The following is a 19,452-nucleotide window of genomic DNA, read 5'->3' on the forward strand; positions in this document are numbered from 1 at the left end:
GGCAAATTTTCCATTACTGTTCAGGCTCCTTTGCATTAATTATAATTGTGTTTTAAAAAAGAAGTATTTTAATGTGACCTTCATTTGGCATTTTTCTTAACTTTTCTTCTCCTGTTTTTATTTAATTCTTCCACTTCTGTTGTTCAATTAGTGTTTGACCCCTTTAGCAGAGATGTAAATTAAATGACATTTCAATGCCATCCCATATTTAAAATACTGTGTTAGTTGTTGATCATAAAGGGTGATCTTCGTTCTTAAGCTAATTTATTCATTTAACAATTTCCCTCCAGAAGTTCCAGCAGAAGGCTCGGAAACAAACTAAGCAGAAGAAATTCAAGTCGGCTGAATTTCTGATGGGTGAGCCTTGCTTGATGAGTTATTGCTCATAATTTGTGTAAGGATTAATTAACTAATTACAGACAAATGGCTGTGGGCGAAATTTTGCTCTTGCTTGTCAGGGTGCAATTTGTAATTATTTTAATCATTTATCCCCCCCCTTTTTTTTTATAAAGAGTTAATTTTAACCTAATTCTGTTTTGGTGCCATTCAATGCTGATAACATTCAAGTCTTTCAGCAAAGGAATTATTAGAAGGAATTTTCTGCTTGTCACTGTCTCTGGTGCTCTTCTGACCTTTTTGCCTTTTTTTTTCAATAGAAAAAGAAGAGAGAACTGAAACAGAAGGCATTGCAAACCCAGCTTTTAACATCAGCAGCACTCATCTTTCAGCATCTCAGACTTCAGAGGAGGACATTATTAGACATGACAAGCGGGATAGCACCCTTGCAGCTCACCAACAAAAACTTGGGCTGCTAGCCCAAGCCGAACCAAGAGGTGAGACTTCACTCTTGATCATCATCACATTGAGTGACAGTGCTTATGTTCTTGATCTAACCTGTGCATTCCACGGTACGCGCGAGACATTCCATCCTAGCTTGTTTCAGTAGACTTAGGATGCATAAACTGGAAGGACACAATGATGCAGCAAATACCTGGCTAATTATTTGAAGACCCCCCCCCCCCATCCTTTAAGCGTTATAATTTATTCACAACTGCTAGGAAAATGCATTTTGCTCAGGCTGGGGGAAAAGGTGTCTTATTGCCTTAGTATGTATGATGCTCTACAATTTGGTGAATAGAATTTAGGAATGGTGGCTCACTGGGATAATAAGAGTGCTTTTCATGAGGCATCAATCAAATCATGAATTCCCTTGAAGCACCCATCCAAATGCCTTTTGTCAACCAACCTTACCATCGCCTCATTTTCTGTATTTTAAAAACCTGTTTGTGTACTTAAACAGACTGGCCTCCATGAATTGTAGTAATAGATTATAAAATTGCCTTTTTGATATGCCATCTTTTTTAAAAAACAAAATCCCTGTTTTTCATCTTTTGGGTTTATTTAATGTAAACTTTTATATAGCACTTTCTGCATGTTAAGAGTGTTTAATATATCTCATTACTGCTGATAGCAGGTTCAGGCTGAGAGACAGTGTTTTGTGTAAGGCCATCCAATTAGTCATGCTAAGAAGAAATTCAAACCAGAGACTTCTAGGTCACACTCTTAGCCTGTACCCTACTGCAGTGTTTTGTGCAGGGTACACTCCCGAGAACTTAGGATATAGTGCCTTTGCTGTATATTGGTTATGGATATGTGTTATGGGGGAATACTGGTCATTTTCACACATCTTCGCGCAAAATTGCCCCAAACTCACAGAACGATGGCGTCTTCTTGGCGTGATTTCCCATCATGATTCCGTTTTGTGGCACGATTTCTGACATGATTGTGCCACGAAATGGAATCATGACAGGAAATTGTGTCGTGAAGATGCCGTCATTCCATGAGTTTTGTGCAATTTTGCTCGGTTAAAACGTGTGAAAATGGCCACTGCCAGGCTTTCTGGTAACAGCAACAGACTGAGTGTGTGTGGTCATTTTGAGAGTGGCATGCCCCCCCCCATGATTTCCAGCAAAGATGACCTCTTTGGCTGCTGATGCATCAGTTGTCAGAGGACGTACCTGCAAATTATTTGCATTGCCTACTATTTCTAAAAATGAGACCACTGACATTCAAGGTACCATGAACAGTCTTGGTAGAAGACAGTGGTATGTGAATGGAGACCAACTGGTAACAGCTGCCTGGCCTAACTTCTCCGTTAGAAACCCATCTTAAAATATATAAAGAGAGAAAGGCATTCAAACTATAAAAATGAGAAGAAATGATCCTCTGAAGTTCTCCACTAGCTGAGCAGAATACAGTTTCACATGAACTAGTAAGGGTTTTTTTTGTCAGGCTGTGTATAATTCGCACAGAATTCACAATTCTGTGCCAAGAAAAGCAAAACCTGGAACCCAAATTTTGTGCCAAGAAAAGCAGAACCTGGAACCCAAATTCTGTACCAAGGAAAGCTATGTCCTGTTTATTTTATTCAACTGGGCAATTTGCCCATTTGTTGGCAGAAAGCGGGCAGAAAATATTCAAATTAAAAGAATAAACCTATATATTGAACAAGAACTTTATTGGATGGGCCATTTTTCTAGCTCATCCTCTCATAAATCAGGTAGATCTTAAAAAAAAAAAGAGGCACATTCATACATAAATGTATATACCTTTATACTTTTCTCCCACAAAATTGGGAGGTGGGTGGGAAATCACAAAATAATGTTGTAAAACTGCTTGGGAGTTTGGAGGAGGAAAATGACATTCTGACACATAAGACACTAGCCAATAGGCAACTTCCAAAGACTGTTTTTTCTCCATTCAGTCTCTAGCATACCTACAGGACTGCCTCTCGCCATATGTTCCTCAGAGAGTACTTAGATCTGTAGACAAACATCTACTGGTGGTCCCTGGCCCCAAGGAGGCTCAACTGGCCTCAACCAGAGCCAGAGCCTTTTCAGTCCTGGCTCTCATCTAGTGGAATTCTCTGTCTGTTGACACACGGGCCTGTCAAGACCTTCTATCTTTTCGGCTGGCCTGTAAGACAGAGATGTGTCCACCAGGCATATGGTTGAGGCAATTTTTTAGGTAATCTGTTGAACCTCCCCTCCAGTCTCCTGTTTGAATGTTGCCCCCCTTTTCCTTCCCTGTCCCCCCCCCCCCGTGTATGGGGGGGGAACTGTTGTTTGGAAATGACCACCATCATGGGGACTAAAATCTGTATTTTATGTTTGTATGTTTTTAGTTTGATTTTAAAATTGTGCCTATACTTGATGTAATCTACCCTGAGTCCACTTGCAGGGAGGGTGGGATAAAAATCAAACAATAAATAAAATAAAAAATGAGTTTTCCCCAGAATAGATGTAGGGGTCCACCACTCCCATAGCGGTACATTTGAAAACACTCTGAGTCACTAACTGGCACTAATTTATTTATTTAGTTGTTTACTTCCTTTATATCCTGAGTTTCTCACTGAGGTTTAAGGTGAGAATTACACAATTAAACAACAGTGTAATAAAGACAGTGTTAAGTCATCCCATGGTATTCCACTAATAAAAATATATGAGAATAATTCTACCAATCACAAGGGTAATTTGCCATGGGTCCTTGGAATATTTGTATTCCCGGATGGTAATTCAGAGTGCTATGGATTATCTCTTTAGATCCAATAAAAGAAGCTACAAGTGGTAACCTAGTTCAGAATAAATGTTTATAGTACAATCCTAAGAATACCTTCCTGAAAGTAAGCCCTATTGTATAGTAGGCATTCTGAGCCAACTTGTTTAGGCTGGCTCTCTTACACTGCCATCCTATGCAGAGTTATACCCTTTGCCTTCAGTGGAATTAGATCGGTGGAACTCTGCTTAGACTTTCTCTATTAGTCTATGAGCGGAACTACAAGTGACAAAAAGCACAGATTGGACACTTGTCAGCTTCCCTCAAGTTTTGATGGGAAATGTAGGCATCTTGGCGGAATGTTGGACAAATGACAGTTGAAAAGTCCATTGGACAGCAGTCAGAGAGCCAAGCTGCAAGACTAGGATGCCTACATTTCCCATCCAGACTTTATACGCTCATCTTCCTTTCAGCCTTGGCCTTCAGAAGTACATGTTGGCAATACAGAAAGGATTCCCTCACCCCACATTTGATTTTTATTTCTACTGCTTGAATACAACCTTCCACGTTGCATTTCAGCCAAAATATTCTAGGAGAAATTCTCAGGCACGAAGTGTAACAAAAACATTCTGCTATAAATTGTTCCAACTTAAAGGTCTGTTCCACTGTTGGTAAAATGATAGATTTCAAAAATTCCTCCAGCATCAGGCTGACCACCCCATCTACTGAATATTGCCTTCTAAGAACATCTCACAACTTTTTTCTGTGACTTTAAATTTTGATAGCTCACCTGCTTCAGAAAAATGGCATCATCTAATATTTTTATTAATGGATTCTATTACACCAGTGACTATTTACTCATACAGTAAACCTGTAGTAATTCCCCAGGAAACCAGAAGGTCTTATACTGGCACAATGCCCTCTGCTGACTGCCGTAAAAAGAATTGCCAATAGAACTGTATTGTACAAGGAGCATTAACTGTACAAAGAATAGCAGATGCAATCCATTTCCTGAGAAGAGATGCCAGAAGAGGATATGTATGCTAAAAAGCACTGCTAGGACAGGAATTTTCAAACAACCCAATGGAAGGGAATGTACTCATCGTATGCTCATGGGCATTCTTTTATTTAGTGCCAGTCAAATTGGCAGTTCAAAGCCAATGTAAATACTCAAGAACACTAATGTGAGATTATACCACATCTAAATGCACCTGGGAGACCACTTGTGTAAAAGAAGCATCGTAGCAAAATTTTCCTGCAGATGGAAAGTTAACATATCAGGTCAAAAACAATGTTTGAGTCCAACTCCTTATCCATGTGAGCTTTCTATGGAAAAAGCAATTGTGATACAGGATTTTCATTTAGTCAGCCAAGTAACTGCAATCAGTGAACTTAGAAAGGCATAGCTCTGATTAGGAATGCATTGCTGGGTTCCTGCATATGATACTTCTATCTGTCTCTGTGGATTTCCCAATGATGATGACATTCCATGGAAAGATTTATTTTTAATCTGTAATAAAGTACAAGTAAGTATATGTGATGAAAGCAAAAAAAAAAACCACCCCATAATACTTGCTTCAAGCAGCCTTCATATCTTTTAATACTGTTTAGAGGAATACTTTTATCCAGGATTTTTATTTTCTGCGAAATGCACAAGACTTTCAAAGGAGTTTAAAACCTGGTTCTGATTGACACCTTAAATCAGGACTAAATCTGTAGGCTCCAAGAAGATCAAATCATGAGTTGAAGAGAACTTGATTAATCTCTCCGCACAAAATGTACCATGCAAAGACGGTCTTTTACTTGGTTGATATCTGAGTTGGACTAAGAATTGAAAATGCCCCCATAAGTCATCTACACCAACTTTCTGCACTGAGAGAGTAGGTATTCTATTTTTAAACCATTCCTGACTAAGGCATCTCCTGCTTTGCAAAGAAAACATCTGAGGGCAAAGATTTCACCACCTTTCCTGACAGCTTGATCCTAGCATTGATAAAGGGTTGCCTCATTGGACTTTGGCCATGCCAGTTTTACACATTAGATTGCAGCTATCTTTTGTCACACTGACTGGGCATGTGTATGGCAGCAATTTAATAAAATAATAATAACATTAGATTTATATATCACACTGCAGGACAACTTAATGTCCACACAGAGTGGTTTACAAGTTATGTTATTATTATCTCCACAACAATCACCCTGTGAGGTGGCTGTGGCTGAGAGAACTTTGAGAGAGCTGTGACTGACCCAAGGTCACCCAGCTGGCTTCAAGTGGAGGAGTGGGGAATCAAAAGTGGTTCTCCAGATTAGAGTCCCACTGCTCTTAGCCACTACACAAAACTGGCTCTCAGATGCTGAGGAACGTGAGAGGCATAGTGACCCCTTCAAGATTAATAATTAGATAATATTTGAATAATAATTTTAGCCTTCAAGATTAATAATTAGATAAAATTTGAATATTGTAGCATCTTGAAAATGGAAGCCAGAATTTCATCCCCCATAGATCAGGAGAAGAGAGCCCTACAGATTTCAGTTCAACCATGGCTTTTTTTCAGCTGGAATGTGATGGAATGGCGTCCTGGTACCTCTTGAAGTTAATCACATCTCTGGTTGCCCCACCCACCGATCTCCAGACAGAGATCAGTTCCTCTGGAGGACTAATAGTTTATCAACCCCCTTCAGTGTGCTCTGTAGAGATTTGGAGTACACTGACAAACTTCCTGCCCCACTGATAGTCCCCGCCTGACAGCTGAAGCCAGGGTTTAAAGCGTTTCCAGGCTTCCCCATGCTTCAGTGGGGAGGAAGGAATCCCCTCTCCCAACTGAAATTTAAAGCGCCCTTTTTGCTTCTCCAGCAGTTGCATCAGGTGCTGGCAATTGAGTTCCACCACCTCTTTCCCCAGAATAAAAGCCCTAACAGAATTAAATAGTTAGAAAGAAAGATAACAGACTAAACCTTTCCTATTTCTTCATAATTGTGATATATGTTCATAAATGATCCGAACACAGAACATTACTGTGGTTTAAGCATAGTTTTAAAAATGTGTAACTAGTTTGTTATCTGTTCAGGAATTTACACCATTAGTAAACTGGTTTTGTTTGTTCCCTAATGGAACCTTTAATATTCTGAGGAAATAACAACAAATGAATAATGCCACTCTGCAGTGACCATTCCCTAAACAAAGGCAGACCTTTAGCAATGAACATACAATATATGGCCAATTTCTAAAAAGATTAGAGCCAAAGCCAGTCTAAAAGCTGTAGGTTTTCACCAGGTGTAGAAAACTTCCCATCTCATCTCAAATGTGTGCAGGTCTTCTGCGAGTTATATATAGGGCCTAACAAAACACATTATTCCTGGGTCTACCCTAGGGATTGTCAAGCAGACATGTGCTGAGAGCTTGACATTTGATTCCCAGGTATGCAACAGTTCACTTCAGATTAGTTGACAGTCCATAGGGAGAGAAGGCTTCAGCTGCTATTTGCCCCATTGGGGACTACACACATACCAAATGTATGTTTCCCCGTTGGAGCAAATAGTGACTTCCCAGGGCTGTTTCAGGTCAGAAAAAATGGCTCTGGGGGAAGGCTTAATCCTCATCTCCCTATGTACTGTGGTCCCAGTCCAAATTGTGCTCCTGCATGCTTGGAAATCTAGCTTTTACCCAGGAACTTCCAGTGTATGTCTGTTTGATAGTTAGTCCCTGTGGTGAACCCATGAACAATGTTTTGTGTATTGGCCATGGAAATACATATTGTACTGCTCAGACCCCATTAATTTTTGTTCCAGTGTTGTGCGGCATTCCTCACATTCAAAAGAGATTATAGGACTGAGTCTCACTCCTAAATCAAAAAGTTCATTTTACCCTGCTTTTCTTCCTGATGGAGAGTTAGAAACCCAAGGTAGCTTGCATCATTCTCCTTTTATCCATTTTTCCTCACAACAACCCTGTGAGGTAGATTAGGCTGAGAGTTAGATGACTGACCCAAGATCACCCAGTAAGCTTTCAGGGCAGAGCAGGGAATTGAACTGGGGTCATGCAGATCCTAGTTCACTGCTCTAGCCACTACATGACACTGGCTCTCTAAAAAGTTTACCTTAAGCTACCAACAAACGTATGATACCTAATGTGCCAAATCATGTTCCCAGGACTGTATCATGTCAGGTAAATGATGTCTGTTTGGGGAGAAAACTTCAGCCTGTTCTGTACACATGTCATACAATCTGATTTCAGGTGCCACACGGGCAGGAATTGAGGAGAACCTGCAACTCACATCAGTCTATTATACAGGGAGGGTACCCCATTCCAAACTGTGTACTCCATAATGTGTACAGTTAGATATTGATTACATTTCGTATAAAGCCCCTTATTTTAGACATTTCATTCCACATTAGTCAGTGGGACACTTAAGTACAGAACAAGTGCGTACTCAGCCCTCAACAAAATAATGATCTGACACAAACACCACAATCCCGCAAAGGAAATATATGTTTGGAAGTAGATTTCTGGTTGCTCGTTTCCTGTTAGATAGGGAACAACATAATTAAGAAGATAGCATACAGAAAATTGAGAAAGGTGAAATAGAAATGTTTTAAATATTATTCAGGAAAACATTCTAGGATTCCCACTCTTGCAAATTGCAGTGCCTGTATGCCATTTTAAATCAGATTCAGTTGGAAAACTATGCATTGCAATATAGGCTAAAGAGCATGCCATGGCGCACCATGATGGACTCAAGGCCCATGTATATCTAGAAATGTTTTGTTAGCAAATGCTTTTTAGTATCTTAGACTTTTCAACTGATGGACCTCAACAGAGATACCCAGCATCTTTTTCTCTTTTAACACCCCAGTGAATTATGCTCCCAACTTATGAAAGAGAACATGTTTTCACTGAGCCTTGTGCTAGAGGAAAACAATTACGCTGAATAAGGTAGACCAGCTCTGTTATTGCGGTACATAAGACTTTGATTACATACTGCCAAGATTCATACCAGCCTAGTAGTTGTTGACAGATAAAGTAACAAAAATGAAACTCATTTATTTTTTCTTTATTGAGACCTCAAGGTAAAGCAAATTTTCAGGTCTTGTACTTACTGCATGGAAGGAACAGAGACTGACAGTAAAAGTGTGTGAGTCCAGAAATCTAAATTAAACCTAGTTTCATATCAAAGTTTCATTTAGTCTCTGAAAAGGAGCTGCTGCTCAGATTACTATTTTTTTTAAAAAAAAAACCTAAACAAATATACCGTGGATTGCTGCAGTGTGTCTGTTATCCTGGCCATATGTTTCACTCTTGTATGCTTTTTTTAATTTAATTTTTTTTACCCTTTGGTTATAGTGGCAATCTAGAAAGTCCTGCACCTCTCCTGTTTTTAAACCAAAATTTACACCCAGTTCCCAGACTTTCAAATGTGCTAAGAAGTGGTTTAATGCATGGGAAGGCTTTCCTCAATAGTCATTACAGTACAAACAACATATTTGAGATGTTACAGATTAGTAATAGGGGGGTGGGGAATGGTAGATTTCTGCCCTAAGTTGCTTTCTTTCTTTTTTTGCTGCGGGATACACATAGCAAAGGACAGGGCAAGACGTTTAACCCTTTCTGTTCTATAAAGATAGTATTCTCCTCATGCATGCAGCTATTACATTACATCAACAGTACAGTACTATTTAGATGTCCCATCTTTGCTAATGAGGGTTTCTTTCACTGGTGTGCATTGTGCCTGGCTGGGTGCAGAAGCCCAACAGCAAGGGCGGAGGCTTGGTTCCAATTCTTGCCATGAGCTGCCACAAAGAGCTGCTGGCTCCTAATTTACCACAGATTCATACTGTAAAAAATCTGTTTCTTTTCATCCAGCATCCCTGAAAACTAGTAGAGGCCCATCTCAGTAACTGGAAATCAGGCAGATCACTTAGGGGCCAAAGAAGGACATAAGATTGAATGAGAGTAAACCTACCCATTTAGCCCATATGATGCCAGTTGAAGGCAACTTTATACAGCACATTACTTGCTAGGTTTAATGTATTTCCCTTTTCTTTTAGAAATGAGATTAGTTCCTGGAGCACAAGTTACTGGCTATCTTTGGAGATTGAAACTGCTCAATGAGTGTTTTTATTCCATAAAATCATGGTGCGGATGCCGAGCCCAAGTTAATACAATTGCTGTTCAGATTAATGAGGCAGCCTTTGCAGCATCTCCTCTGTAATTAAACACTTCCATGGTTGACAATAGTATTAAAGATGCACCAGATGTTGAAAGCTAACTGGTGAAACTTGAAACTGTTAAAAATGAAGAGGTCACCTGTGAAACACAATCTCCGTAGCAGTCACTTTCAGAGCCTGTCTCAGGAATAATTTTGGTTTAGGATTAGGTTGAAGGTTTTTTTTTTTTTTATCAGCCTATCATCTACATTCGAGCATTTTCTCATTAGGTTCTGAGCCAAAGTAACATAAAATGAACTTGTTTCCAAAATTACCTTTTCTGACCTTTTCCTAGATGATAATTATGAAACTGGCCAGCTTAGACGATTTGTTTTCAAAGAAGTCTTATAAAGTAGTAGCAGAAATGCCCCACTTGCGTGCTGGTGTCGAATTTCAAAATTAACATTTTGGTTCATGTGCTTCTAATAATCACTGACCCTTACTTCATGTACTTTCCACAGGAAATGAATGCAGCAGAAATTACTTTGACCCTCTGATGGATGAGGAAATAAACCCAAGGCAGTGTGGGATGGAGGTCAGCGAAGAAGGTGAGGTGGAATTAAGTATGTAATTTTTGTGTCAGAATATTCTTTCCCATTCATGGAAATGAGGTGACAAAGATCACAAATTCAGTTCCATTTAAATATCCAGCTTACAATTTAAATTATAAGTCTTAGCTGCTCTAAACGTGATGGGAAGCCTTGGCAGTCTTTGAGGAAGGACAGTGTGTTAGCGGACAGATAAAAGTGGTGCTGTGCTACAGTCACTTTGGCATTCTGTTTACAGGTTGTGTAACGGAGTTTTTCAAGTGTAGTCTAAGAAAAAAAATGACCACCTAAGCATTCCAGTTAATTAAAATGTTCAAAATACTCAGTGAAGGCTAGCATAACAAATTGTATAATTTTAGCAAGCCTGGCTTTGAATAAAGATGGAACTAAATGTATGTTAACTGTGTAGTTCACAACCACATAGTCTACATTCCATTTTGTGTGGGGAGTGCAAAATGCTGCATTTTCCATTTTGTCCTCCTTTCTCTTGTAATCCATTTGAAAGATCTGATTATATACATTCTGATAACTGAACATTAAAAAGAGAGACACAGAAACAGACATAGGTGCAAGTTCTCAAAAAGTTCACAATTTTTATGCTACATATATGAATTTGCAAGTAGTTGCCTTAATCTGTAGAAGAAAAATAAAAAAGCAATAACTATGAAATACCTGTTATTAGGACCAGTCAAGATAACACAAAACAGCGTGCATGCTTCAAGTTCTGCAAAACTCTTTCTCAGGCAAGATGATAAAAGGGGGAGAGGGATAAAAGAGATATTTCAAGAACTTGTCTTAAGGTGTCTACACCATGTGTAGAATGCCCTGCAGACTAGAATACATCAGGTGGTTGCACCTTTGGCCTTTAGAAAAGAATGGGGTGGAGGATGGTGGCCTCCTGTTGAATATATAAAAATCAGTAGTTGATTAAAAGTCTCTGTGGCAATGGAGGTGCAGCATAAAAACATTCTGAATAAATAGCAATTCACAGATCTCTTGAAAGGCCAAAAGTGAAGATAGTTACTGTATTTGTAGTTATACTAACAAAACTAGAAATTAATTTAGGCTATGCATATGAATATGATTGGATAATATTTTCTAGTGCTGTAGGCAAAGATGGAGGGAAATCACAATCTTTCAATGATGGTGTCAAAATTCTGCCCTAATCAAATATTTTGAAGTCAGGATCCTACTAGCCTTTTAGAACAGGAGGCTGAGTGACGCAAGATGAATATTCAGCATTCCCTTGGGTGGTTAATATGTTGAGCAGACAAAAGTCCTTAGTAAAGTCCATCCAATTTGTTTCTTTTGTTTGACTTTAATATATTGGGTCTTCCTATGTCTTAGGGAGCCATGTCTAAATGGCTGTCTTTTTGAATTTCCCTTCCTATATCTTGGGCACAACTGTCACTTGAAAGCTACTTGAAACTCCAATTTACTAAAAGTATGTCAGTAATGGCAGCCAGCCTCAGGTTGGTTGAAATTGACAGAACCACAGCAAGCTTTCTTTATATGAAACATAATTGCTTTGATCAATGTGAGGCCATGTACTGAATGAGAGAGCTTTGCCTAAGATGTGTCCAGAAGACACACTTTTATTTTTTTTAAAGACCTGTTTATGATATGCTTTTCTTTCTTCTTTCCTGCCCTCTCTCTGTGAAATACACACACTATATAATAAAGGTGAGTGGTAATATTCTCTAAAGGGTGATTTTATATTTGTATGCCTGGGACTAGATTTTTAAGCATGTTCATAGTTCCTGCCCTGTGTAAGCGGAGTCCATAGAAAATAGAAAGCAAAGTATAGATCAGGTCTAGGAGCATTTTTGGCCAAAATTTTGCTTCAGATTCTTTAGTATCAGAATTAAAATTAGCTGTACTCTGTCCTCCTGACTTCTGAACTGTACTGAGCCAACCGGTGCAGTTGGTGGTAGTGCACAGGGTACAGGAGAGGAAAAAGTTGGTCTTTAATGTGCTATTGGACTAGGATCTTACTCTTTGAATGTAGACCAACACGGCTACCCACCTGAAACTATCTTCTCCTAAAGTGGCTCATCTACCACCTCCCTCACCTTCTACCACATTGCCTTCCCATTCCTTGAAGGATGTCAATGACTTCCTCCTTACCACAGTCCAGTCCAGTTGAGATGATGCTGTTGCTAGGTTCCCATGCAGGAGGCAATGGGTGACCTAAACCTTGCCTGCCTTACCTTGTTTGGGTGTGTTTAACATTTTTCTGCCAGGCTTGGTGAAAAATTATTCAAACATTGGAGAAAATACAGGATAGGGCAGTATTTAGACCACCTGATCACCATGCTTGGATTTTGCTTAAAAATAGACCACCCCACCCCCACTTTTTTATACATGGGTGGGCATGGTCATCTGTCTTATCCCCTCTATCATGGTAAATAACTGCTGGGAGGAGTAATTTATCTTGTGGCAAAGGGTGTAGCTGCTTGAATTCTGAATCAGCAGCTGTTTCTTCCCTCATCACTCATCTTTTGCACATCATCACCTTGGTTTGTGTATGTTTATGGGAGGGAGAGAAGATTTATCCTCTATCTCTATTCCCCACCCCACCCATCTACAAAGCAGGTAGGTTACCTGTCACTGGGAGGAGGTAAAGTTTGGAATCTGCCTTTATTCTCACCCCCATCTCTGCAGTCTGTTTCTCTGCCAGCTTCAATTGTCTAAGTATTTCCCTTCATCCCCTGCAAACTAATCACAAAGCAGTTCTGACAGGCTATATCAGACATCCTCCATAGCAGAAAGAGACAATACTACCATTTCCCATTGGCAGTCGTGTATTGTAATTTGCTGACCGTTTTGATATTTCTCTTTCCTAATTTCCTCTTGCTTTTTACCATCTGTATGAGCAGTTTTGAGTAATGAGCAAACTCTTTCAACAATTAAAACAGTTCCATTCTCCAGTCAATTCACAAGAATTATTTGTTCATTGGAACAGAGTTAATATCCTTTGGTTCTTTTAAAAATGACAGAATATCTGTTAAGATTATACATATTTTCAGGATATCATAGTTTTTCATAATAGCTAGGTGCGATAATTCTACAGCAAGATGACAAACCTTATTATTTTCCTCTTATTTAGGTGCCTTGATATGTTTCAACTTTTTTAGCTTTCTGAAACCTTCCGGTGTATTTTAATTATTTTGCTTGTTTTTGTGCCTGTAGATGAAAGATTCCTCTATGAGAAATTGATGACATTCCTATATGAAGAGAACAGCATGATGGGACCACAAGGTAAATATCCTTTCATTCACAAGACTGTAGCGATGTGTGTTCTGGGAGACTTCAGCATCCATGGTGAGTGTTCAAAGTCAGGCCCAGTTCAGGAATTTATAGCTCCCCAGGCAACCCGGGGCCTCTCGCAAATTTTGACAGGCCCTACACATGAAAGAGGCCACACCTTAGACTTAACATTTTGCACTGAGCCTTTAAGAGGAAACCTTGTTTCAACATTGGAGGTTCGGCCTGAACCATGGTCAGACCATCATCTGCTGAAGGCAAAAGCTATTATAGCCCCAACTCCCCACAAAATTGGGGGTCCAGTTAAAGCGATTCGCCCACAGAGGCTCATGGATCCATCTAGATTCCAAAATGCCTTGTGGGATTTTAGAATGCCAGACACATGCCCCATGGTAGCTGCTGTAGGAGTGTGGAATGCAAAGCTCCTTGAAGCTATTGACACCATTGCTCTTTATCGACCGCTCCAGCCCTTGGGATGGATGCCGGCCCCATGGTTTACCTCAGAGCTGGCTAACTTAAAGAGGGTTGGAAGATGTCTAGAAAGGCGCTGGCAAAAAACTTGCATAGAAGCAGATAGAACATTCCCCAGAACCCACTGGAGGACCTATGAAGTGGAAATGAAAGTGGCAAAGAAACGTTATTTTTCAGCAACTGTTGTGTTGACTAGTTCACGACCATCCCAATTGTTTAAGATATCCAGATGCCTCCTAACCCCTATTACAGTCCCAAGAACCAACAATTAGCTGTGAGGCCTTTGCTAAGTTTTTTGCTGATAAAATAGCACGAATAAGCTCTGATCTAGATGCTAACTGCAATGCAAGCAAGATAGAAGAAATGATGAATGCACCATCCAGCTTACATTTGGATTGCTTTGAACCAATCACATTGACAGATCTTAATAGGATCTTGATGTCTATGAAAACCACTGCTTGTGCACTCGATCTTTGCCTATCCTGGCTGTTAACATCAAGTAAGGATCACATAAGTGAACCACTGAGGTCTAGTGTAAATCAATCACTAACTCAGGGCAGCTTTCCCTGGCAGCTCAAACAGGCAGTTATCTGTCCGCTACTTAAAAAACCATCCCTAGACAAAAATGATGTGGCCAATTATCACCCAGTCTCTAATCTGCCCCTTCTGAGCAAAGTGATTGAGAGAGCAGTAGCTGATCAACTCCAGACTATCTTGGATAACTCTAGTGCTCTGGACCCTTTCCAGTCAGGATTCAGACCAGGGCATGGGACAGAAACAGCACTAATAGCATTAGTGGATAATCTCCGTCTGAAAATAGACAAAGGCCATGCCTCCTTATTGCTTCTATTGGATCTATCTGTAGCCTTTGACACAGTAGATCGTGCCATCCTGTTGAGGCATTTAGAAACAGAAGTGGGCATCAAAGGACTGGTTTAAATAATTTCTCTTGGACTGATTTAAATAATTTCTCTTGGAGCGGACTCAAAGGGTGGCCATTGGAGATCAACTATCTCCAGAATGGGAGCTATCTTGCGGGGTTCCGCAGGGCGCAATCTTATCTCCCATGTTATTCAACCTCTACATAAAACCTTTAGGAAAACTCATTCACAGCTATGGAGTTGGATGTCATCAATATGCAGATGACACCCAACTCTATATCTCGCTATCCAGGTCCCCACAGGATGCAGTAGAAATCTTAGATCACTGCCTGACAGCTGTGGTAAAATGGTTGAAAAACAACAAATTGAAATTGAACCCAGACAAGACCAAAGTGATGCTTGTTGGGACAGCAGAGATCTTGAAGAACATTGTACTCCCCACTTTCGATGGAGTTTGTCTGACCCTTACAGACTCAGTTAAGAGCCAGGATCCAGTTAAACTGGATCCAGTGTTATTACTAGAAAAACAAGTTAAGGCAGCGGCAAAAAATGCTTACTACAACCTCACTCTAGCCTGGAAGATGGCTTCTTATCTTGACACAGCTGACCAGGCCACTTGGATCCATGCTATGGTAACATCAAGGCGTGATGATTGTAATGCTCTATACACAGGTCTCCCATCTAAGTTAACTAGGAGGCTCCAATTAGTGCAAAATGCTACAGCTCGACTGTTATCAGGAGCAAGCAGGAGCATGAACATCACTCCCATCCTACAGTCGCTTCTTTGGCTACCCATCAGTTACTGTGCTTAGTTCAAGGTATTAGTTTTTATATACAAAGTTCTTCACGGCTTTAGTCCGGCATACCTACAGGACTGCCTCCCTCCCTATGTTCCTCCATGGCAGCTTTGCTCATCTGAACAGGGTCTCCTGCAGGTGCCAGGCTGCACACAGGTGAAAGCAGCAGCCTGTACACTGGCTTTCTCTGTGGTGGCCCCTATGCTGTGGAATGACCTGGCTGAGGTAGTCAGAAGAGGCCCCACACTCCTGGTGCCAGGTGGTGACCTGACATCCCAAGCTGTGATTGAATGAATTGATATAATTTCTAGATAACAAAATGCCTACTTACCAATAGCACCAATATTAGTTTACCACTACACCAAATTGGCTCTCATTAGCTTCCAATATCTGATGAGATTGGGCTCTAACAAGCCACCTTCCCTTCTAGGGCAAAATAGGTTTATTTTTGGGAAATCAAATTACTTAGAATTCACAATGTAACTTAAAATATAACATTATTTTAAAAGTTCATGGAAGTAGAGTTGCTCCGTACAATACACGATGCTCAGAAATCTCAGCTCAGAACAATGTTGACCGAGCAATAGTTAAAATGGCAAAGTTGAAGATATTTCTTTTTTGAGTTTTTCATTAGTGAATGTAAATCTTCAAAAGAGATGGAGAAAAAAGATGGCTGAGTCAGTTTTGTGTATTGTAGCATATGGGGGATAAAAACTTTAGATGTGACATATTGCCATAAAAGGGAGAGAAACTGGGAAACATAAAAGAAAAGGTTTCTCTGCAGATAACCCAGATAAAGTGAGATGGAGGCAAACTGGTTGCTGTCATCTTTTAGTGATCCTAATATGGGAAAATGAGCAGGAGAATCCTCTTGATTATTTGTGACCTAAACTTCTGGAAGTATCAGAGCAAAAATCATGGTCTGACTGTATCTAGAGATATACTAAATGTGAATTTTATATGTATATATATATATATATATATGTGTATATATATATATATATATATATATATATATATATATATATATATATATATATATATATATATATATATATATATATATATATATATTAGTAGTGGTAAGGATAATCATATGTAGTTGGGCTAAGCTAAAACAGTGTAATTACTAATTAGCCTCAGTTCTGTTGCTGAAAAGAGCATCTGCTTTTGGGTGAGCTTTTGAATTCCCCCTCAAAATTTTCAGTTTGAGGGTCCAAATTCTGGCTACTGAGAGAATAAAAGCACCCCCCCTCCCCGCTGATTTTAAAGCTCTGGGTAACTCTTCAGTCCTTGAAGTAGGTCACATGCCATAGTTCAGGAAAGCTTCTATTCTGGGGAGTGATGGAGACAGGCAATCCTTGCAGAGCAAAATGCTTAGCTTAGAGAATGCTGAGGGGAGATCTTTCAGAGTGTACAAAAAACAACTCTGCCTTTTAGGTCAGGTGGGGGACCATAGGTGGACTGCATTGGGAGAAGGGAACCACTGGACAGGGTGACCCAGGGAGGCATTCCCCCATCCCAAGAGTTCCCACGATGCCATGCCATCCTCTTCAGTGTATTTTGCCTGTTGGTTTTGCAGGTTGACAGGGTTCTTTTCAGAGGCAAATAGGGGCTACCTTGTTGCTGCAGAAGGGATCCTGGATATTCTACTGGAATTCACTCACTTCTATAAATTATGTATCACCTTAGTCTACCAGATTTGGACTTTTCTTTGTCTTGCACCATCCATTAGATTAGTATTCTTATAGTGCTTCCCCACAATGCACTTAAATGGGGTTTATCTAATGGTGAGATTTTGTCTTTCAAAAATCAATTAATTCCAAATCATTCCCATTCATATCCAGAAATAAACAATGGCTCTGATCTTGCATAAATGTTCCATGGATGGAGGAGGGTGGTCGATTTCCACTGTCACCTCCCCTCCTACAGCAGACCTCTGGCTCCTTCCAGGCTATTCCTGGAGCCCCGCTCCATCTTCCAGGAGCAGCATTTTGAGGAACATTTTGGGCTGCAGCTGGATATCAGACCATCTGCAGAAATCTGAAGTGGGGTCAAAGCCATTGTGTGAACTGACTGTGGATACAGCAGTTTCTATGATCTTCTTAGGTGGGGAAAGGGCTTCTCTGATCATGGAAATGTCATTTCATTTCATTTCATTTTATGTATGTATGTATGTATGTCATTTATAGTCTGCTTTTCTCACTGAGACTCAAGGCGGATTACACAGTATGGGATTAGTATAATCCATATCAAGTACATTTCAATACAGTATCAAGGACTTTTTCATAAACAATGCCATAGGGTAAATAGATACAAGTTTAAAAGACAGCATTAGCAAGAATCCAATACAAAGTAGAAGAAAATCCTGAAACAGAACATAATCACTTCTAGGATTGACATTAGACAATGTCAATCCTAAAGCACAGGTAGTACATGGGAGTACATATTTAAAGCATATTTAAAGATAATATGTAAGGCAACATAGTGGTAAAGTCTATGGTCCCTGACTCATTAGTGAAGTATCTGAGACTCCCTCTGTACAATTTTTGAATAATTTGGTTTTGCATCGTTTGCGGAAAGCCAGGAGAGTGGGGGCTTTCCTGACCTGCTACCACTGCCAGCTACATTTGAGACTGTCAATAAGAAATAACTGAGACCCAATATTATATACTTTGTCTTATTGTACGTTTTGTGTATTTCTATTGTTGGCCTTCCTGAGTGCTTCTTGTGCAGCAAAAAAACAGACATATAAATTGTCTAAAACAATAAACACTGTGTAAAAGGCAGAGATGACTGATGATGGATAATGTCCTCTCAGTAGTCCTTTGTTTCTGTGGCTTAATCCAAACAGGCAGGAGCCTGAAGATGCTGTTGGGACTGCTCATGCGAAGAAGGAAATGTTGTATGTGAACTAATGCTTAATGTCCATAATGTTTAGAACTGGATCATTCCATTTGAAGGATTTATATATCACTTTCCAGTCTTTATCAGTTGCTTGAAGATGAATAAAATAATATCTTCACCAACACTAATGACTCGGCCCAGGAAGGTGATAAGAATGGTCAAGCTAATTTGCAAAAACCATTGCTGCACTGATGAAGCATACCTGTAAAATTCCTAAAGTTTGTAGCGCTAAACTTTAAATGTATATTTTTAAAATTAAAATTTATGAAGATTGATGTATCTTTGTTTCTAGAAATGCTTGTTAAAGAAAAAGATGAAGGCATTTCAGATTCTGCACGTCCTGTCAGCTATACTCAGACTGGTGATCTTTGTGAGGAAATGGAAGATGAAGAGACTCTGCCTTACATAGAACACTTCGATAAGCAAGTTCAAGATGAGATGATCACCTTTGACAACTTTCTGCTGGAACAGGTCAGAGTGAAGAACCAAGAGACCACTTAAGGCTTCCATACATAACAGCCAAAGCAGTTTTTGGATTTCCAGAGCCTCCAGTTTGAATGTAAAGCTTACGTTGTCTACAATATTTGAGTCCAGTAGAACCTTACAGACCAACAAAAATTTCTAGGGTATAAGGTTTCATGAGTCAAAGCTCACTTTGTCAGATATCTGAGGAAGTGTGCTTAGACTCATGGAAGCTTATACCTTGGAAAATTTTGTTGGGCTGTAAGGTGCTGCTGGACTGTAAAGTTCTGCTAGTACAGACTAACATGCCTACCCATATGAAATTGTCTACAACGTAATAGCTTTATCTCATTTTCCATA

At 39.7% G+C, this 19,452-nt stretch overlaps 1 protein-coding gene across 1 annotated transcript; it reads left to right on the forward strand.

The window, feature by feature from the left end:
• Positions 1 to 284: 284 nt before the first annotated feature.
• On the forward strand, positions 285 to 19,131 carry LOC129333916 (orofacial cleft 1 candidate gene 1 protein homolog; the record flags this gene model as incomplete). Its single annotated transcript, XM_054985855.1, has 5 exons — positions 285 to 357; positions 657 to 833; positions 10,221 to 10,307; positions 13,500 to 13,631; positions 18,923 to 19,131. Coding segments are annotated over 5 exons (678 nt in total), but the record flags the coding sequence as incomplete, so codon positions are not given.
• Positions 19,132 to 19,452: the final 321 nt, after the last annotated feature.

Source organism: Eublepharis macularius, chromosome 7 (assembly GCF_028583425.1).
Source record: "Eublepharis macularius isolate TG4126 chromosome 7, MPM_Emac_v1.0, whole genome shotgun sequence".
Taxonomy (NCBI): Eukaryota; Metazoa; Chordata; class Lepidosauria; order Squamata; family Eublepharidae; genus Eublepharis; species Eublepharis macularius.